Consider the following 23462-nt stretch of genomic DNA (forward strand, 5'->3'; position numbering starts at 1 on the left):
GGCTACAGATTAAGCACCGGCTCCCCGCAATCAAACCCCAGGTCCATTAGTTCCATTTATCTTTCGAACATTTATACGGTGCCTCGAATTGGGGTCTCGATGCAGGTGAAGCAGTGGGGGGAAAAGGCCTGTCCTGGCTGCTTATGATTAATGCATAAATACGCGAGCTTTATCACAAGTCCAGCACTCTCGGAACCAGAGAATGTCAGCGTGATTAAAGGCGAGTGGCAGACGTAGGAAAAGCGAGGCAGTGTCTATCTGCAGATTGCAGACTGAGCAGGGGCACACGGGCAGCTTGGTGAAAGTTCCAGCAGCAGCCGTCTATTCATTCCTTAATCACCTCCACTACTCATTAGGGTCTGCTTTTGTTCCAGCCGTCGCCTTTCCCTGCACTGTGCCGGCTGATAAAATATGGCAGGCTCAGAAGAAAGAAGAGCTTGGGGAACCCCATTAAACAGTGACAGAGAAAGGACAGAAATCAGGAGGGAAAAAAAAGGTGATGTTGGAGTGGTGAAGTCAGCCAAGTAAGAAAGAAGAGAGGGCTTAAGGTAGAGAGGGAGTGACAGGAATGTGTGTGACAGAGAGAGGGAACAGTCCAACCATAGAGATTAGCATTTCCACTTGATCTCCCCTGTAGGACTGATAGAATATAGAACGTTTAATATCATAACCTCACAGAGTTCACCATATTGGAATGTGACTCCCTGACTTGGCCTCTACAGTAATCTCCATAAAACTATGAACTTGAACGCTTTGTAAATGTAGAGTGTCGCTGTGTTCTATTACAGTGACTGGTTATAAACGATTCGGTCACTAAATGTAATAAGGTCTTCCGCTGTATGAAGTCTCTTTCTTATTATTATGATGCCAGGTTAATGTGTTTCATTGAGAGTGAGGCCATCCTGAGTGGACTTGATGGAGCCTTTTGGCTAGAAAAAAGATGTGAAATGGATCCAACATTTCTTTTGGCAGCTTTGAACCATAAATTTAATTAATTTGTTAAAATGGCAAAACCAATGTGTTGGTTGATTACAGCAGGATAGATAGATGCATGCTGTAGTGATGGACCTACAGTACTGCAAAAGGCTGGAGGCTCCCATCGTTTATTTTTATCTTGCTAATATGGAATAGGTGCAGCAGTTTATTGAATATACATAGAAATATACTTGGAAGCACAGTATATAAGGCAAAAACTGAGTTTTTATTGGAATTGTGTTTGGGATCCTTGCCATGTCAAAAAACTAAGTTCTTGCTTTTTTAAATTTGGTTTATTGTTACATAAGAGCTGTTGATAACTGATTTTTATTGCCTTTTCTCCCTGTTATCCTTCCTTGAAAATGGCTTCTTGACAGCCAACCTTCACTGAGATCATTTTTGATGAGGCTTTGGTGAACAATAGAGTCTTTGCTAGATTTTTTCCTATTGCTTAAGGACATGACTTTCAGATACTGTTCATCTGCTGTTGATAGTTTTTTAGTCGTTTTTGGAAATCTTATCTGTTAAGTGGCTTTCATTGAATGATTCATAAGTGTTAAGTGGCTTAACGAATAAAAAAAGCATTCCCTTGAAAACAGTCGGGTTCAAAGACTGGAGTGACCAATATTCAACCAGTATTCAAAGAAAAACCTCTGAAAAGACTCCAGAAAGCTTAAAGAACTATTGCTCAAGCCCATTTCAAATATTTACAAGAAACGCTGGCTCCTTGAGAAAGTAAAAAATAAAAACCGACTGCTGGCCTAAGACTTTCGCAGTGCTGTATGTGCTCATATATAAAAACATGGTATACTTCCAGCCATGTTCAGACTATATCATCTATTCATGGTAGCAGCAGCAATAATAACAACAAAATAAAACACTGAAGCCCTCTATGAATATTTTTCTCAGCTTCACAGATTATGTTTTTGGTGTGAAATACTTGGCTCCCTGCTGGCAAGCATCCGAGGTCTTTTAAAAATGCACAATGTCTGTAGTTTGAAGTAAGTCTTCCTACAGCCTTGGTGATGTAAAGGGAGCTTGGCTGTCTGTATTTTGAGGCAGCAGTTTATTTTGGGAGATGCAACCTGTTTCATCCCTGCTGAGAAGGGGAACAACAGGGGGTTCTTGTTGTCTGAGTTGTCCATGCAAGTTTTACTGCAGATGTATGAAGGTAAATCAGGCACCTATGGGTATCAGCAGTCAGGTGGCATTACTGACGAGGCAGGTGGGTGGGGTTTTTTTGTGTTTGTTTTGTAGCATTTTTTATGGTTAAGGAGAAACATTGAAAAAATCAGTAATTATATGCTTCAAACATTACAGTTTAGGATAATTAGAATGATTTTAAATAACTAATGAACAGAAATATGGCACTAACAATTCCCCAGATTCAAAATCCTAACATCTGAGAAGACAAATCAGCAAATATTTTGCATGTTTGTCAGAACAGTCGGTTGATAAATCTGCAAATAATTTCTGTGCTGGTTTAGATATTCAGTGGCTGTGTTAGCTGCTATTTAAGAGTATGATTAAACTCATTCATTTTTGGTTGTCAGCATTTTCCCTTTCATCCAAAGATTTTCCCAGTCTTTTAATTACATTATCAACTGTAGGTGATTAAATCCCCGTATGTTTCCATTCAGTTTTCATAATAGGAAACATTAGTCTTATTCTTTTAAAGCAGCCTGTCACAGTGAAATCACAGTGAAAGACCTGGCCTCTTTGGATGCTCTTTTTATACCCAGTCATGTCATTGACCTGCTTCCAGTTAACCTAATTAATTGTCTCAGTCTTTTGTTGCCTATGACCTAACTCTTTTCAAACGTCTTGTAGGAAAGATTAAATATAATAAACCCAATAAAAATATTTAGTTTCTAGTTAAAAATTTTAAATGTTTATTAATTAGCTAATTTAATTTTACATAATTTTACATAATTTTACATAAGAGCAGGTAGTGTGTGCTTGGCATGCAACGGCCTTTTAAGACATGCTTCGTGAAAGAAAATGTGTTTACATGTTCAGAAAAACCACCATCCTAGTCCTCCTGTAGCTGCACCCCACTACACTGATCTCACTACAGGAGCTGTCTTTTTTTGTATTTTTCAGAGTTGAAGAATTTATGTTTCTTTTTTTCTGTGACATTATGTTTTTTGGAGTATGATGCATGTCTTTCAAATGAGCATATCTTTGCCTTTTTTCCTTGCTTTTCTGCTATTCCCGTGTAATTGCATGGGAAGAATTGTTTTAATAAGGAAGAATGGCCGTACGACTGAATAAAATCTCTGTAACACAGACGCCACCTAACTGTGTGTGTCAGAAAGTGAGAAATTTCCCCCAAGTGATTAACATGCCTGCGAGGACCTGTATTACACGTAGGTGACGTTCTGTGTGTGTCGGATTGCTTTCGGCGCAAGCGGATCGGCAAAGTGATTCTGATAATTACGTACATATTTACTAAGCTGCATGAAGTATAACAGTTGTTTTAGTGTCTCCGCCAAATCAATATTTATTTCATCAAAGAACAATTACCTTTTTCCTCACTTGTGTGCTCAATATTAAGTTGAACTGCTTGTTATTCATAAAGCAAACCGAGGACGTTTGATGGGAAAATGGAACCAAGTCAAAGAGTGTCATAAATTCTCATCAGTTGTACAAAACAAACAACGAAAAAACCAAAAACATATTTGCTGCAGCGCAGTTTATTGCTTTCTCGTGAACGTTTTATTTTGAGAGATATTGCAACCCCTTTGCAGCTATTATGTTTGTGTATAAACCTCTCTGCAAACACAAACGCTGCTTCTTACTTAATAAGACAGAGCTGATGAGTCAGTGTTGTGAATGTCAAATTATTTTCCCCAAACCTCCTTTCTTTGTAGCTTAAAAATGAGGCTAGAGCTGGATTCTGATGTGATGTACTGAAATTCAGTTTGGGAGGAATTTAAATGAAATGGGTAAAAAAAAACAACAACAAAAAACTTTGCATACTATCCTTATTTATTTCTGAACTTCCTCAGTATTGTGAGTATTTGGATATTTTGTCCTCTGACTGCAGAGATGCAGGAACCTAAACTTCACACCAAAAGATGTTATTCTCTCCCACAGAAAACACAGCTTTCTGCATGAAATGCTTCGGTTATTTATCCATGGGCCATATTCGCACGGTGGCCACCTAATGGCTAGTCTGGCAAGCCTCACAGGTCGCTTTTCTTTTCTTGCAGTTTCTTCTAACTCTAAAGGGGGCTTACAGACAGGTGGCAACTAGCAGTAACGTGGCAACCATTCATTCATTCATTCACTTATATGCATAACAGGCAAAACAATCATTAGTCATGCATTGAGACAAAGAATTTGATTATCCGTTTTTCATATCCATAATGTTACTAAAACACATCATTGATTCACAGCTCTTTAGTTGAGTCTACAAAAAAAAAAAGGCATAATTAAACACAGTTCGACAGGCATTAAATATTATAAGACTTTTTCACCAACAAGGTGATTGCCGCAAAGCAATTAGAGGAAAACGTGACATATGTCAACATGGTGTGCAGTATGTCCTTAAGAAAACTGAGGAAACTGGACAGTGAAGGAGAAAAGAAGTATTTTTATGTCATGTTATGTCTGTAGGACATGAATGGTAAGTCTTTTTCCCTTAAGGAATGAAAGAGCATGCCTAAAGAAGTTCGGGCTGTGTTGTCATAACAAATATTGACTGTCAAGCTCGTTAGGATTATGCAGACTTTGTTTTTGCCTTTATATGTTATACATTTTCATACCTATGCTTCAATAAATACTGAAAGACTGACCTTTGGTTGGGAAACCTAAAAAAATCCAAAGGTGCAGGAGGTAAAGAAGGTTCAAAATCGAGCAATAATGGCATGCAATGACATGCACTTCTGATGGTGTATAATGTATGCATCACATTAAGTGTGCAGCTTTCTTCATTTTTATGCCTGATTGAAAAAAACCCTATATGCTTTAACAGTGTGTGGTGTATATGTGCACTTTGAGAGAAATAAGGAAAAAAATGCTTTTTTCCAGATAATATTCCGGTTGGACCATGAGGAAATGGGGAAAAAGCAGCAGGAAGCTGGAAACAGAGAGATGAAATGATGCTCTTATCTCAAATCCTTAATAGATCACACCAAACATGATTTAAAAGACGCCCAAGGAAAGGTTTACAGAAAGCTTCACTCTCTTTCAAGGTGCAGTGCAGCAAATGCAGCGATGCAGAGCAACAAAAAAGATGATATTTTTCATTGTTTCTTCAGCACTCCAATATTATCAGCCTTTTGATATAGTGTACGTTTGACTTCGGTGAGCTGAGCTGAAGATTTAACGATCAATATGAAGCACTTGGACCACACTAGACCCACATATTCAGCGATTTCAAAAGCGCATTGATTCAAAGGGCAGGAACAGTGACCGAAAAAACACAACATCTACCTCCCTGATAAATCAATTTGACTAAAAAAATGACATTTTATATTTTCAGAGCTGCAGACTAACTCATCTCTCCCCCTACTGTTAACTGTGTTTTTTATCTTAAACCTGTAAATTTGAAAAGCATCTCTTATAAAATCCTTAGAGCACAAATCTCTCTATACCTTTGACTTAAGTGTGCACTAACTGAACCAGTGTTAATAATAATAATAATAATACATTTTATTTGAAAGCGCCTTTCAAAACACTCAGGGTCACTGTACACAGTAGAATAAAAGCAACATAAAAGCAAGCAGTTTACAGAATCATAAAAGCATAAGACATAAACAAATAAAATACCAGAGTGGAGAGGTTATGTGGGATAAGCTATTATGTACAAGTGGGTTTTGAGTTTGGACTTAAAGAGTGAGAAGGAAGAGATATTTCTTAAATCAGGAGGTAGGGAATTCCAGAGTCGTGGAGCAGAGCAGCTGAAAGCCCTGCTCCCCATGGTTGCAAGACGGGGGGAAGGGACGGAGAGTGAAAGGGAAGAAGAAGATCTGAGACAACGAGATGGGGCGGTGATCTGGAGGAGAGAGATGATGAATAGCCTTAAATGTGTACAAGAGTATTTTGAAATTGATGCGATATTTGACCGGGAGCCAATGAAGCTGCTGCAAGGCAGGAGTGATGTGGTGGACAGAAGGGGTCCTGGTGATGATACGGGCAGCAGAGTTCTGGACGCGTTGGAGCTTGTGGATGGATTTTTGAGTAAGACCAACAAGAAGTGAATTACAATAATCAATCCGAGAAGTAACAAGGCTATGGACAAGAATGGCAGCGGCATGTGGGGTGAGAAAAGGACGGAGACGATTAATGTTGCACAATTGAAAATATGCAGACCGAGTAACATTATTAAAGTGTGAATTGAAAGATAGAGTACTGTCGAGGATGACACCCAAACCTTTCACAGAGGAAGAAATGAAGACCGGTGAGTTATCGATAGTAATAGAGAAACTGTTGGTTCTGGATAATGTTGATTTAGTGCCGACCAAGAGGAGCTCGGATTTATTACTATTGAGTTTGAGAAAATTAGAAGAGAACCATGAATTTAGTTCAGCTAAACAGAGGGTGAGGGAGGATGGGGGAAGAGCAGAATCAGGTTTAGTGGACAGATAAAGCTGGGTGTCATCGGCATAACAGTGAAAATGGATATTGTATTTACGGAAAATATGTCCAAGCGGTAGAAGGTAGATAATGAAAAGAAGGGGCACCAGGACAGATCCCTGGGGCACGCCAGTGGTCAGAGGGAAGGGCTGAGAAGTAAAGGATTTAAGTTGAATGAACTGAGTGCGATCAGACAGGTATGATTTAAACCAGGCTAGTGGAGTATGGGAGAGACCGATGGAGGCTAGCCTACTGAGAAGAATAGAGTGAGAAATAGTGTCGAAAGCAGCACTCAGATCGAGGAGAATAAGAATGGAAAGTAAACCGGAGTCAGCTGCCATAAGAAGATCATTGGTTATTTTTATAAGTGCTGTTTCAGTGCTATGGGAGGGGCGAAAACCAGACTGGAACTGTTCATACAAATTATTATTAGTTAAATGTGAGTGGAGTTGTGTGGCAACTATTTTCTCAAGAATTTTTGAAAGGAATGGTAGATTGGAAATAGGCCGAAAATTCTCAAAATTATTGGGATCTAGACCAGTTTTTTTCAATATTGGGGTGATGGCGGCAATTTTGAGGGAAGCAGGAACAGTTCCAGTGGTAAGTGAAGAGCAGATGATGGCAGATATGAGGGGAAGCAAAGAAGGTAAACATGCCTTAACCAAAACTGTAGGAATGGGGTCTAGCTGACAAGTAGAAGGTTTTGACTTACAGATGAAATCTGAAATATCAGTAACCGAGGGGAGGTGGAAAGCAGAAAAACAGTGTGATGGGAGATGAATTACACTGGAAGAGCTAAATGGAACCTCGGAAACCAGTTCTTGGTGTGTTTTGTGAATTTTCTCAATGAAAAATAACATTAAAGAATCACAAAAGGAGGACGAGTAAAGATGAGCAGGTAAAGAATCTGGTGACCTGAAAGAAGAGTTGAACAGTGAAAACAGTATCTTGGTTGAGTCATCTTTTGAACAGATAATGGTGGAGTAGTAAGCAGATTTTGTTTGATTAATACACTCCTTATAATACATAATATGATTATTAAACATTTCCTTGTGGATATTCAGACCAGTTTTCTTATAAAGGCGTTCAAGTCTGTTCAATCATTAGCAGTATTTTGATCATTTCATAATCTTATGAAAAAAATCTAGTGTAATCTGAAATGACCAAAATACCCTTTGGATAACACTTGAAACTTGAGAGAGAGATGAAGAGATCCAGAGATGAGGAGTAAATGAGTTCAAGGTATTTGTGGAAATTGTTATTTTAGCTCGACATGATGGTATTTACAGTAAGTAAATATATATATATATATATATATATATATATATAATTTTTTTTTTTTTTAAATTGTCAAGTCATACCTGAGCTCAGTCTGCATCATATTTCTATGCTTTTTTCCCTCCATACCGGCTTAACCTTACTATCGTAATCAAACAGCTGTCACGGTTTACTTCTTCCTTGGCATTTATTCCACCATACTCTTAGCCTTTGCCTGGGTTTTAAATGTCGGTGAGGGCCTGTCAAAGGTACTATGCAGGGAAGATAAAACATTTTCACGACGCTACTGGGCAGTAACGGCTTGAACTTGGCAGATAAGTGTGAGCTTTGAATTTATACATTATTCAAAAAACTGACATCTGTGTTCCCAGTGCCAAAGGCTGCACCTCGGGCAAGTTTGAAAAATTATACGTTTGCAAGGTGGCAAAGAGTTATGCGCAGTTAAAAACAGCCCTCATGTTTTACCAATCACCTTAGGTGGGGGACAGGGAGCCAGGCTGTTATTTGTAGCCTTATAAAACCCATTTTAAAAAGTGAGATGACTAATCTTGCCGTAATGACAGCACCACCCCTGGAACTTCAGCTCCCAGACACATCTGTGCTCAATTACTGCAAATAATTCATCCAGCAAACAGCATCTTAATAGGTGGGTGGTGGAGTGATGGCAGAAGGAATGGGTAGAGGCCAGGGAGGAGCAGAGATTGAAAGAGTGAAGTGGAAAAGATGTAGTTTGCAGAAATGGGAATTTTATTGTATGTGTGAGCAGAGGAGAATCTCAAATATTTCAACTTTTTTTTTGCTAAGAGAACTTTATTATTCGTCTTGAAGTAGCAATTGTCATTCTTGGAGTGTTGGGTGTCTAAAACTCTTCATGCATGCACGAGTGTGGTGGACTGAGAGGACAGCAGGAGTTGACTGTACACGTCTAAGTGACAAAGTCATTTTAGCAAACACTTTTATGTGAGTTAACCTGGAGCAATGCATTCAATATGCATTCACTGCATGCCACTGGTGGGAACCAAAAACTATATTAGAAACCACTGAACCTCACATGAAATCAAATGCACTCGGGTTATAAAAATGCTAATATTTATGCGTGTGCATCAGTCTCTCAGTTTCCTTACAGTGTAAGGAGTGAGGAGTAAAAGTTGATTATGTGTGTACTGGGAAGGATTTTGTGGACTTGTTGGTGTTGTGTGCGGCATTAATCCTTCTGGTTCCTACACACATTGCAACCTGTAATGCCTGTCGGTCTATTTATGTCAATAAGTTTGCACTTCAGTCACATCTTGATTGACTGAGGTGACTTTCAGCTCTAATTCAAACCATTTTCAAACATAGTCCCACATTTCAGAGACTTTCACACTGACATGATTTTAATTTTTAAGATTGTTTTTATTACTTGGATGAGAATCCTTTGTAGACAATGACTTGCAAACAGTGAAATTTAGAACCCGTGAACGTCACCGACCACTGCAGCTGACTTCAGCCTTGTAGTCAAAGCTGAAATGCTTGCTCTGTTGGGTGGAGATCGGGTCATCTTGGCCTTTGAAATATATCCAGCTTTGTTGCATTGAGAAATGTTTGCAGTTTGCTTTGGGTTGTTATCCACTTGCAGTGTAAAGTGCTGTCAGTGTGATCAGTGTTGCAGATTTAGCTTAACCTGAGCAGAGAGTATAGCCCTGCACATTTCACAACTTCTCCAGCTACTTCTATCAGCAGTCACATCATCAACAAAACACTCATGACCTGGGTCCACTGGCAGCCATACCTGCCGTAACATTGTCTCTATCATGCTTGACAGATAATGTGGTATGCTTTGGATTATGATTTCTTTCTTTACGTTGCCATACTTTTCTTTTTCTCCCATTTTTTGTCCCACTTTACTCGTCATCTGTGGTCTTTTAGGTTTATTGGTCCATGAATTTATAGATCCAGAATATATATTTGGCTGCTGTCCCTCTGATAGCCTAATGATAGCCTCACTCAGTTGCACTGACACCTTATGACCTCATATTGAAAGCTGCAGTGAACAGTTACCAAATGCAAATCTGGCACTTGGAACCAACCTCAGATATTTTATCTGCACAATTTACCAAGGAATAACTGGGGAACAGGGCTCATCTGTCAGTTAATTGTCCAATTAATTTTGAGCTTCTAAAACTGGAAGACTAAAAATGGCTGTAATTCCTAAACAGTTAAAGCAGTACTTCTGTGAAACCCTTTGATTCATAGCTGAAAATCTGCACTTGAATCGCAGCTTTATTGATTTAAAGTCTACCTTGGTGGTGTGCGGACTCAAGATTACCAAAACTTTGTTGTATCCAAATACTTATAGTGCAAACTGCATATCATACAAATGAATTGTTCTTTGTATTCATTGATCCTTTTACATGTTATTCATCAAGTTAAAACCGGTGGTTGCTTGTTCTTCTCCTAGATCCCTCTCCCCACCAGAGGCAGAAGCCCCCGGCTACCGAACTCTGTTACAAGACTGAAATCAGCAGTCTCATGGACTTCAATTCTCCAGATGCCTCTCTGGACAAAGGTAAGACTCTAATCAGGTGAAATATGTTTCATTTCCTACGCTTGCTTTGCTGTTAAAGCTTTGGTGGATGTGAAAGTTCATATAGATTCGCCCAAATGCACATATGCAAATATAGTGTATGTACACACACATGCAGCTGGAAATGCATTAAATCCATAAACATGTCAGGTTCAGGGTCTTTAAGATGTGCACGCGAGGATTTGTAATGCAGTAAGCGCATCACTTACTCCCCCGTCTCAGCAGTGTCGGCTTGCATTTGTCAGAAATGAGAGTGTGTATTACTTAAACTACTAAGAACTGATTCTACCATGTTGTTTCAAGTGTACTATATTATTTAAGCTCTATGTGTTACATTAATAAAAAAGAGATGCTTTTTTAATCACTTAAATGGGGTCAGAAGTTCATAGTAATTATAATATTATGCACTTAGAAGCAATTTAGAAAATTATTGTTTTACTTTTTATTAATCGGTTACCCAACTTCAGCTCATGCTTCACCGTCACCACAGTCTGCCCTGTGTGTTTAGTCACTTGTGTCACCGAGAGCCATCTGGAAAAGCAGCCTATTAACTTTAAAGACTGTATTTATTCCCATGACGCTTATCTGACTGGGTGGTCAGATGGGTCTCACATTAGCGTCAGCCGCTCTCCACACAAACACTTTTAGTAGTTTGTCTGGAGTCCGTCTCCATGTTCCGGCCCTTTCATCACTAAAGCTTGGAGTCTTTTATAGAAGATCAAAGATGTTAAGTATGGCGTCAGTCCAGAAGTGTGTCCTGACTAGTGTGTCTTGTAAAGTTGCCAGTTCCAGTATGGATCTTTATTGTAATCCAGGCAGCCGCCCAGGGCCTTTATTCATTAGAGCATCCTGCTTAGGGCTTTATTTGGATGCCAGGTCTCTTGTCTCTTCCTAATAGTGTGCGCCAGTGTGGCGATGGTACTGAGTGCACTCACAAATGGTCACACAACAATGATTTTTTGCAGTTTCTTGTGCCTGATTACAACTGTAAGGTACTTTTACTTTTGTATTTCTGTCATTCTTCACTGCATTCACCGACAGCTTAATAAATTATTAACACTTCAATACTGTAAACATAAAATACATGATAACATATAAACTCTGCTTTTGAGACTCAAGCGAGCAGATATACTGACAGATTCGGTCATATTTTTAAACCAACACCTTTTATATGTGCGTCACTCCTACAGAGCATAAAGCAGCTGGTCCCTTAGTTCTATAGACATTTCCTGGGTGCTATAAATGTGCAGACTCAGGAAAAAGCACGTAGGCACACCAAACCCCTGCAGTGGCCAAGGCCACGTATATCACCACAAGTTTCATCAGAATGAGAACGGGGATCTAAGAGGCTGTGCTATGAGAGAGAGAGACAGGGAAGGAGAGGGAGAGACCAATGTAAGCAGTGAGTGCTGGATCATAATGAAGACAGGTGCTGCTTCGGCACATTAAGTGGCACTGATGTCACCAGCCGGGCGAGGCTTGGTATGTGCGCCACATTAGATAGGAAGGTCAATGCGAAGGAGTCAAACAGGGCTTCCAGGGAAAACTGGCTTAAGAGGGAAGGACAGACAGGGAAGGGGGAAGTGGAGGATAAAAGAGTTGAAGAGCACTGCAAGGAGAAGGAGAAAGACTAGGTGAGGGATTACATAAGGAAACGTTATTGCAGGCATATTCTGATTAACACGAGAAAATCAACCGGTGAAGCAGGCGGAGACAGAAAAGAACAAACGATTAATAAAGCACGGGAGAATGTGAAGCTGTGCGTGTGGGGGGGTGAGTGTTCAGAGCGGTCTCTGCTGAGCACTTCCATTTTTCTCATGTGCTGACACTTTCCAAAACACCTGCCCCCATCGAAGCCCTCTTACAGCCAGTGGGAGAGTGGCAGCTAAATTGCCTTCAGCAACAATATCCAGGCCTCTCCATTGTAATTTACACACATCAGAAATAGCTACTCAGAAATGCTTAGACACAATTGTCCAAGAGTAGCTAGGCTTGCCATTTTAATGTGACTCATTTGCATAAGTGCAGTAACTGGACAGAGCAATATTATTATGTTACATGCTGTATGCCATGATCACAAGGTCGTGGCCAGTTTTTACATAATCCGGCTAGTATGACCAAAGAAAGGAAGGGAAATGGTAATTTAGACTTATTACTCTGGACATAATGATTATATCCCTGTAATGGAGTTTTGAGCCGTCGATCCACAGAAATGTGATCTTATGAATCCTAAGAAAATTGTGCACAGACAACGATCTTATCTGTGTGCTTGTGTGTCCTCTGGCCTTCCTGTTAAAAGCTACAGAGAGGTTAAAGCTGACGGAGGGAGCAGAGCTGCAGTGAGACTGTCTCCGGTCTTTGTCACTTTCTAACGGCTTCATTAAAGGAGGCTTCTGAAAAGTAGAACTCAAAGGTCATGAAGTCTAAAAGCTGGATTTCAAAGGGTCTAGATCATACTTGTCTGCTGTGAAGGGCTTTATTTAAGCAGTCTTCAAAGGAAATACTGTTACAGGAAAAAAAAAACCAAATATGCATATCAGTACATGTGGGTGTATGCCTACGTGTGCGCGCCAATGTGTGTGCATGGCTGGCTTGCTTTAACAAACAGTTTAAGAAGAAAATTCAGTAAAACACAAGCTTATATTAGACCATTTACCAATAAAAATCCTGTTTTGTTCTTCTTTCTACATCCCACGGAATCCAGTCAGAGGCAGGCTGTATTTGTCTAACCTGTTGTCATATTTAAATGACTGAACTGTCATCACAAAACAACATAAATTTAGTTTTAAAGCTGTGATGTTTAGTTGTTGCTAGTTCAGTTCAGACTGAACCCTAGTACCAGAAATCCAGGTTAGCCAAATAAAGCTAATCTCATTGAGTATAGTTTCTTGGTCTGAATAATGAAGTTCTTATCAATGACCAGCAGGGGGCGACTCCTCTGATTGCATCCATAGAGAATAGGAATGAGGGGCATAGCTTCAATATTGATGTTTAAGCTGCCACCATGTAAGAAGTTATCTTAAATATATTCAAGTTGTCAGGTGAGGCCAGTAAGTTTGGTTAGCAGTTGCAGTCATAAACTGAATGGGCGCAACACATATGTTGGTTACTTAGTGCCAAGCAACGGACTGAGTTACTAAACAACTAAACAAATCTGAAGCACAGACTTCTGGGTGGTCTTTACCACTCAACAAGCCATAATATCATAGATAATCCATTAAGAGGTTAAAAAAGGGATCCAACAGGAACGTTTGTGTTGGTGTTAAGTTTCCCCTCCGCCACCCTTCCCTCTAGTCACATCTGCTTTCAGAATCCAAGATGAAAATCTGCGACCAAAGACTTTATAGCAGGGCTTTTGTTGGTTACAGTACAGCCATCTGTTTTATTGTCTGAGTAATGTAATAGCTAAGACCTTTCTCAAAACATTTTTAAGATGGGTCTAAAGAGTTCTTAAGAAAAGTGTTCAAGGAGTGTAAATTAAAACCAATTGAGTTAGCTGTGGCGCTACAAAGATTTTGATTTCTGCTCTTGCCAAATAATCAGACCGTTTATTAGTTTAATGCAAAGTATAAGAGCCACAGACAGCTTTTTAATGAGTTTCCAGTTCACACTTCAAAACTTTATTTTGCTATGACACTAACGAATATTGTGTTTTGATTGATAAGGAAATATGAATTCATTTTAAAATGTGTCAAAAACATAACATGTAGATTGATGAATGGACTGATTCTTGTGTCGCACCTTTCTGCTGTACTTGAGCAGTCAAAGAGCTTTATACAAACTGCCTGAGTCACCGACACACGTACTTTTTTCCCTACACCTTAGTGCTTTCTCTCTAACATCCACACATTCATACTCAATGTATCAGAGAGCAGGTTTTGGTTCAGTATCTTGCCCAAGGATACTTAGGTGTGCAGACTGAAGACTAGAGATTGAACCACCAACCTTCTGATTAGTAGATGACCTGGCTAGATGACTCCTGAGCTACAAACAAACCCAAATAGAAAGAAACTTAGTTTACTTAAATTTCATTCCAGAATTTAAACGCTCTGTGCTCTTAATCAGATTATATATTGTCTGACTCCTTCTGAGATGTTTCTCTGTTTGTTTTGCAGTCTTAAAATCCACACCTACACCTCATTAGGATTTGGATTTACACCTTAGCCTAGCACTGTGCCAAGGTGATACTAAATGTGTGTGTGTTTTGTTTAATTTCTAAATTGTACCTTGGATCATGAAATGAAATGAAATGAACAGCCAGCTGGCCACCTTCAGTTTGTCCTTCAAAACGTAGAAGAAAACAACATAATGAAGAAATTACCCTCTTCTGTTCATCAGCTTTCATATTAATTTCTCAACAATTAGAAACCATATTCTTTTAAGCTCCTGAAATCAAAGCTGATAGTCATCACTTCATCCTATATCTGCAACACGAGCTTGGTTTGGTCCCTCTACTTAAAATAACAACAGTTGTGTTGTTCAAGATAATGTGGGCCAAACTCTAGGTTTAGACACAATAGGTCAATAAAAGTACTAAGGTGGAGCCGTTAGAACTTCATGCAAAAGTTTCAAAAGTTTCCATTTGAATCTCTCTCCCCATTTTGTGTGCTTTGCCTGTGGTAAAAAAGAGTAAAAAGGTGAGGTGTGTGGAGAAAATTATAGGAGAGAAACAATATTGTCTTGAGGTCACACATTATAAACACTTGTGTTTCTTTGTTACAACCCCTGGGTTACAAATGTATCCAAACATTTGGGCATTTATGGGGAAATTACATAGTTTGTAGATTTTTTAAAGTGAAACCCCTGCACCAAATGGATTTAAAGGGAACATTTAGTCACGTCCACTCAATCACTGTAATGCACTATGAGGTAGGTCAAGAACTGTTGTTAAGAATCATTGATGGCAACTGCTGAGCTGATAGTCCCTCATACTTACGGTAACAACCATGAACTCCTCCACCTGACCCTACTGATTTGTAGCCCACATACCAGATGGGCTAAAATGTTTCGGCAGCTGAGTCCCCAGTTCCACTTCTTGTGGCCGGACAAATAGAAAAATGCAAGAAAGAGTGCCAAAAAAGCCAGTGATACACAAAAACATATGTGCAGCAGAAGACACACATTGATTAGCTTGATTTTGTTGTGGATAGTGCTGCAGTGCTGAAATTTTAAGCAGCAGAGAACAGTGCTGCAGCAGTTTTCTGCTGTACGTGAGATCATTTACCCTCTGCAGTGTTTTACAGTGGCTCAGACTGCCGTGACAACTTTATTTCTGAGACATCTCCCTCTATTACTTTTTGTATCACATTCTGCTTAGAACAGTCTTCTCTTTACTTGGTCTTCTTCACAGTTCACTACTACTTTTAACTCCATTAGTTCACACTTTGTGACTTATGGACTGATTTAATCCTGATTTATTTGAAGGTTGTTGAGAAAGACCACGGAGAGAAGGAAAAGGGAAAGTGAGAATTTATGAGGGCATGGAGTCCATTAACACACGCACTGTGTGTTGTAACAAACGCCAGTTTGGTGGCCTTTGTCGGCACCATGTTGCTGACATTACAGATCTATACTTATATACTGTGTACGCACACATACTATATGTACACACATACATGATTTGAAGTTTTTTTCTTGCTTTTCTTTGAGTTATTGTGCCAACCTAATTCACTGCACATAGACAAAGAGACTGGTTGCTCTAATTATTTTTAATTTAAAGGACTGTGCTCCGAGGTCATCACCTCCAGGCATCCAGGACATAGAAACATGCAGAAAAGCTTCTTTTGCATTCATAATTTCACATAAAATACAGGGAAATCACTTTATCATCAGGCAGTGGAGCAATGTGTATCACAGATAGCAAATTTTCCCCATGTTCCTCAGTCCCTGAAGAGTGATTTGATGCTGTCTTAATGTAGTGTAAATAGCCAGTGAATGCCAAGTACATTCTTTTAATTAGGAAACCCAACAGAGCTGTTGATTAGCACTTTGTCTTCGTAAGTGTCTGAGTTTGAGCTACAGTTGGATCTCTTACTAGTAACCTTATAGTCTTCTAGCATGTCCCAACAAATCTTAAGCAAGAATAGTATAATAAAAATGATGTATCCAACTTGCTTGCTTTTTTTTTATATGGTAAAACCCAATCTAACTGCCTGGTCATTTCACATTTCAAGAACAGCAGAGCAATAATTTCTTTGGTACTGCACTGAGGTCCCCCCCTCCTTCCACGCGCACGTGTATTTCTTTAAAATTATTGTAGAAATTTTTACAGCCAACATCTGTACACGATAAATGACTTTTCTCCAGAGCTGGAAGCTGAGTCATGTCTCATCCGTAGATTCATTACAGACTAGGCAGAGGTACATGACTTCCTTTATAGCTACTTTAACTCCATCTTTCCTCTTCACTGGCATTAAAAAGTATTGGTTACCATCCTGTGGAATGGGATTACGGCTGTACAAGAAAAATAAGTTACAGCAAAAAATCAGTGGCTCGATTCCAATTGTGTGGGACAATATAACTCAGGACACTTCTTCCCACACATTGCTGAACATCCTTTGTGTGTTATCATGAAGTGAAATCACATTAGCACATGTTCACAGTACAAAGTCTTGTATTTGATGTGGCCTCACAAAAAAATAGTGCCTCTATGTGCCCATGTTGTCAGTATTTATGCTTATTTAATTCAGTTGAGTTCATTTTACTTTGTGCTTTATATGTGGATAACATAGGCTTCTGCCATAGATGTTAATTGACCTTGAAATATTTCCAATAGAAGTCGGGGGGTGGCAAGGTGGTGCGGTATTTAGGAGCCCTGCTCCACACCAGGAAAGTCTGGGGTTCAGATTCAGTCTGTGGGTCCTTTCTGTGTGGAGTTTGGATAGTTTCCCCATAATTGTGAGGCTTCTCTCTGGGTTCTCCTGTCTTTCAGTCCAAAAGCATGTATAGCTTAGGTTAAATGGTGATTCTAAATCAGCCGTAGGTTTAAATGTGAGTGCGAATGGTTGTCTGTCCCTCTGCGTTAGCCCTGCTGTAGGCTGGAGATATGTCCAGAGTGTACCCAGAGTGACAGCTGGGATAGTCTCCAGCCCTGAATTGATTAAACAGAAGAAAATAGACTGGTGCAATAGACATCTCAGACACTTTTGTGATATTTGCTCTTTGTAGTGAAATGTACACATGGGCTTTTACAAACACGTCTGTAAAGTAAGTCTTGTGATTTGCTATTGTTGAGTCCAGAACATACTTTATGGATGTCGTATAATAAAGAGCAATTCAGTAGTTATTGTTCTATATTTGATCACATTTCACGCTGCATTGTTTTGTCATGTTTGATTTCTAATTTGAGCATAAAGTAGACTTTTAAATTATGGTTTAAGAAGGTTTTTGACAACACACCACCAGGAGGCCAGTAAGAACTCTTACAGTATGTATAAAATGTAAAGTTTTTTAAAATGCATATAAATAAATGATTCATGAGATTAACAGTGAGAAGAGAAATTTTAAATCCTTGATGTAAATTTGACTTTGAATCACCTGATATAATATGAATTTTGTGCAAAGAGTGGCATACAGAAACTGCTGATTTATTCCTAATTACTATGTGGAATGAAGGGGAAATAACTTCAACATCCTCGTTGTTATTCACTGATTAGTCTCTGTTCTACTGTTTTGTCTTTTTTATGACTAATTCCCTATGTGTGCTTTAATTGTAGGAATTACTTTTCTAGTCATCGTCATCATTCTGCTCATTTGAAAAGGTTTTATCTTTTCCTTGCGGAAAGATGAATAAATCTTAATTAATGCATGGGCTTATCAACTTTCTTTAAAATCTCAGCTCCTTCTGTCTAACTACTAGCCCATCAGCATTTCTTCACTCACCGTCCTGCCTCAAATATCGTGTCACTGCAAGGGTGGTTGGACAAAAAGAAAAGATTACAAATGGCACGCATCTGTGTCTGCTTTAAGTCACAGTGACTTTGTACACATTCCTTGTCAACCAGAATATTAACAAGAGGCATATAAAATCAATGCAGAAGGCTTTAAAAGACTGCCTTAACAATTCAGTGTAAACACATCCAGTTTATTACATTTTAAAGTGGACTTATGTTTTAATCCAGAAATGACGACAATATCCTGTGAACATCCCACAAATTTGGTCATAAATCCAAACATTATTGTGTTGCCTAAGCTTCTACTTTACTCTGCAGAGCGCACTTAGTTTGCACTGTTCAAGTTGCTCGACAACCACAAGAAAGAAAACTCACGTGATATTTTTCTTGTGCAAAAGTTTCCCACAGCAGCAGTGGTTTTAGTGGTGCTAAAGATCTTTTTTTATGATGCTATAAGTGTTATTTTAAAAGCATTAGCTTACTCAAGCCTCGGGCGAGTCAACAGGCCTGGTTTTGTCCAGCTTGCTGGTATTGGATTGCACACAAATTAACACCCACCTGCCTGTAAGACTACACCTTGGCTTGGCTCTTTCCCTCATTGGTGCATCTCTGTGTTAGAATAATGTGGGAAAATCGTAGTCACGGCCCCTTTGAGCTCCTCCTTCGTACCTAGTTAACTATTTGAGCCAAGTGGGAGGAGCCTAATGCACTGTATCATTGAATTCATGGGAGTAGCCTTGAACAGGTACACTTACAGGGGAAAGACAGAGGAATAACTCCTGGATTTATTTCCTGGTGTCAACTGAGCCTGACTTTAGGGGATGAAAATTAAAGAATGACAGGGTTTGAGTTTGGGAAGCTGAAGAAACAGTAATTTTAGGATTTGGTTTGTCCTGAAAGTCTCAGGACGCACGTCAGATCCTGGAGTCCTCTGGTGAACTCCCCTCGGGGGAGGGGATGAAATCAGACAGGGAGCAAGGAAAGTCTGGTGAGTGAATGGAACAAGTGCAGCAGCCAGAGTTAGACTGGAGTATGAAGTGCGTTTCAGTCATTCAAAGGTCTTACACTGAAAAGACAGTGTTTCTTTGTGTTTGTCCTGCTTGATGAAATTTGCCAGATCGCCAGAGATTTGTGGTGCTGTTTAACCTGAAAGCACATCGTGCTGACATGTCGCCTGGTGCCATACGTAGTCAGTCACCTGTTTTAGTGTTAAGCCGTTGGGAGACTAGCTGCTATTGTTTGAGTTTGGGAACAGACATCCTTGTTTTACTTTTCCTAGCTGACTTGCATGGAATAAACTTGAAGAGATTTTATTCAACCTGAAATCAAAAGTCTAAAAATATGACAGTGATTCACAATATTATATTAGTGTGGATGTCTCAGAACAGGGTGTGACTGAGGCTTTGCTACTCACGGATAACTAGATAACAGTCTTGGAAGTTTGGGGAGCTTCACATAACCTTCTTTTCCATGTAAACAAGGCAGTGTGTTGTGTTTCTAATGTAAACGTTGCGGTCTCAGATTCTTAGCTGCCACTTTACTCTGAATACACGTCTTTCATTAACAGAGGAAATTTTCTACGCATCAGCGAGGACGGTTTCTGACTATTTTAACTGAAGAGTATTGAATTACCTTACATCTGAAAAATGCTGCAACTGTGGGAAGAACTATAGATGCTTCCCCCCTCTTGTTTTGCTTCCAAATACCTGCATTGCATCTCCATACTGGTAGCTGAGCGGCTTTTCAACCTTGGACTAAAGATATTCCAAGCACAGAGGTAAAAGTTCAGAACAGATTAGCAAAACTTGTTTTCGTTCTTGTATATTTTTCAAGCGTGTCATGTAAATCTTCTTAACCTCAAGGTGCGGTTGTGACACAAGAGGTGCATTTACACTAAAAGCAAACACCTGGAGGATATGGAAGGCCGTCTTTGCCCAACCCTTACTATCCCAGGTGTGGTTATGTATTTGCAATTGTGCTCAGTTACTCAGCTTTCCGTCTCAAATTTCTCCAGCGTCCCCTGTGATTACCACGTAGGTAATTTGCGGCCGGTTTTTGTAAACTGGAATTGGACAGCATTAGTCATGCAGCCGTTACTACTTGTAACCATAGCAGCAGATTATGTATGGTCGTAGCTGTTGATAATTTTTATAGCAGCACAATCTTCTGGTTTTGATCTTCTCGCCACATCAAACCTGTGTTCTTTACCTCTGCCAGCACTCGACCATCCACACCCCCAATCATTGCAGATTACACCGCTCATTTATGTCTCACAGTTGTCAGCCAGAGAGAAAACAGTGCTTCAGACGAGTGACATGATTGGTCTTAACCCCGTAGATGGATACTCTCTGTAAAGCTAGCTGTAAAACAGGACAGGCTGTTGCTGTCTGACTAACCTGACACTCAGTAAGGATCAGGTGAGCTCTGTTTGTGTGCTGATGCCTGTATGTGCCTCCAAAGGCTTGCACACGTCCATTTATGCGTTTATGTCAATCAGTGCATTATGCCTGGGAGCCTGCATGTATTTTCAGTCAGCTCATTTTGACAGCGTAATTGTAGCTGATTTCGGTCCTAGTTATTTCAGCGCCTGTGCTGCAGGTAAGTGCAGCAAGCGGCTCTCGCATGTACCAGCCAGTTTCTTCCCGTTGTGGCAGACAGATGACAATTTGGAACAAGTTACAGATAATCAGCTGCCTGTTGGAATCAAGTCAGGGATAATGGTAAAGAAAGTATAATAATCATGCGCCTTGGTAAGTCTGATTTGCCACTATCTTAGCGCGAGAGGTAATTTTGTTTTTCAATGAGGCGGTCTGATTGGGGCTTTTATTATCTTGCATTTATTTCTCTGTTTGAACACCTTGGTGCCTAATCACATTTACTCCACAGCATTAAATAAAAACTGAGATCAATTTGGCCGCTTGTTTTGTCACTGTCACAAATCAAATTGGTCCCTCTGTTGGGTGCTGTTTTCAGACGCTGTCCATTCCTCCACAGCTCATCAAATATACATGGCTGGATGACAGAACTTGCTCTCAGTAAGTCACTGAAAAGGTGCCACACATTTGCAGTGACAGTCTTTTCAATCTCGTGGCTTTGTTTGCAGAAGCTGTCAGCTGAGTCGCTAGTCAGTTTGAAAACTGAATAAATGTAACTCCATAACCATTAGCTACATATTTCCCTCCCAGTATCTTATCAACTGGGATTGTTTTGGTGGCTCCATATCCTAATTTGGCTACCAAATCATCATTGTCATCTTGGCGTGACATTTCTAGATGGCTGTTTTTATTTTTGTCACTTTGTTTGTTTATTGGTGTGTGTGTGTGTGTGTGTGTGTGTGTGTGTGTGTGTGTGTGTGTGTGTGTGTGTGTGTGTGTGTGCGTCTGTGTGTGTGTGTTCTGTTGAAATTATAGATTGCTAGTTTTCATCACAATGGCAACCTGATGCAGGTACTCTGACTTTGTGTGTGTATGCGTGTGTGTGCGCTTGTAGACTCAACAGTTTGATGAAATATCCATGGTGACACAGTGTCTGGCCTCTCACATGGCCCAGACTATTAATAAGAATAGTGTGAGCCTTTGGGACCAAAGGTCATTTTTAACAATATGCGCACAAACACACATGCATGCGCTTCACACCTGCTTTGTCGTAATAACAGCCAGACACCTCTTAGCTACCTGTCTCAGTTCATTTGTCCACCTAGTCATTAGGAGGAATCATTTTCTTCTGAATGCTTACCTAAAAAAAACCCACAATATATCTCCAAAAAATGTATTCCTCCTGTGTCATTAGAATCTGATATGTTATTATCTAACTAGCTATTCCACTCATGCACAAAATTAATTCTTAATTTGTTTGCTGTGTGTTTAGCAGCAACACCCAGGGGAAAATAAAGTTCAATAGCACAGTGTTCATTCACAATGTGCAATAATATAATTGAACCAAAAGGAAGATAGTTGTAATAGTTGTTAGAACACAAGTTAATTGTTGATAGAGACTTTTTCATATCATGACATTATGAATGGCATGTTTTTACATTTTATAATACCAGCACAGCTCATCAAGCATAAACATGACAGTTATTACTGCCTGGCCCGGTGCAACTAATTAACATGCTCATCGTGTCTGGTGTAAGCTGTCCAAGAATAAAACCACAAACAGTAGTGTATATCTAGCACAGCCACCTTAGCAAAGCACCAATTCATTATACGCCACCTTAGATAGCAGTGTACACCTAATTAGTTATCCCCATGAATAAGCAAATAGTGCACATTTCTGCAATTACAGTAAGTTAGACTTGGCTCTGGTTGGACTCAGCAGCATTTATTTACTACCCGATTGCCTACTAATACAAAATGCTGGAGGACGATAAATAGTCTAATAAGGAATTTGTGGCAGGAGGATAGTTGCTAGCTTGCACTTTGTCATTTCTGCACGTTTGTGAAAGGATATACATTTTTGCACATTTGCAATCTTGGACTCCTCCAGTCGCTCCATCAGTTCAGGCTCTTACCAAGTAATCTAATCGTCTGTCCTTGTTGACCTAAGCCATCTTTTTTTTCACGTTTCATGGAAATTGTGCTCTTAATTTGAAAAATTAAAAAAAAAAAATCAAAGAGCTCTCACATATATCTGTCCATCTGCGGTTTCTGAAGGATGATAATCTCACTGTTTGGGTTTTTAACTTAGATGACTGCAGCCTTTGAAACAAACCCATGGATTACTATCACTTTAGCACAAGTACAGACTGTGAAAATAAGAGGGCTGCTTATGTAACTGTGTTAAAGGGCACCAAAATAAAGACTGTTTTAAATCTCCCCTGCCAAAGCCCCTCAAAGAAAACTGAGAGAATATGCATCTTTTTTCTTTTAGACACAGTTACAGTGTAGTAGCTTCATATGCCAAAGTGACTGTATTTGCATTTTTGCGGCTTTCTTAAAACTGTGGCCGGTACCATCCACAGAGACGGTTTTAAACCGGCGGACGCAGATTGTGGTGGAATGCGGCTGAGATTACTGCCTATCTTTCTCTCTGATCATTTTTTTTCCTAACCCCTCACTCTCGCACAAGTTCGGCCCCCATTACTCCAAGGACTTGAAGCATGAAATGGGCTTGCCAGCATGTGGATGTCAGATTCTTGGATGTTGAAGCAGAGACTACTTGATCGACAC

General features: G+C 39.7%; 1 protein-coding gene across 5 annotated transcripts in view; it reads left to right on the forward strand.

Annotated features, from left to right (window-relative positions):
• kazna (kazrin, periplakin interacting protein a) overlaps positions 1-23462 on the forward strand; it is a 194732-nt gene that overhangs the window by 122610 nt on the left and 48660 nt on the right. For all 5 annotated transcript variants that reach the window (XM_084917514.1, XM_084917513.1, XM_084917515.1 and 2 more), the window contains one exon: positions 10277-10384. In XM_084917514.1, coding sequence (XP_084773640.1) covers positions 10277-10384 — 108 coding nt within the window. The remainder of the gene's footprint in view (positions 1-10276; positions 10385-23462) is intronic.

This window comes from Perissodus microlepis, chromosome 20 (genome assembly GCF_051167445.1).
Source record: "Perissodus microlepis isolate ML-2025 ecotype Zambia chromosome 20, ASM5116744v1, whole genome shotgun sequence".
In the NCBI taxonomy this organism is placed as follows: domain Eukaryota; kingdom Metazoa; phylum Chordata; class Actinopteri; order Cichliformes; family Cichlidae; genus Perissodus; species Perissodus microlepis.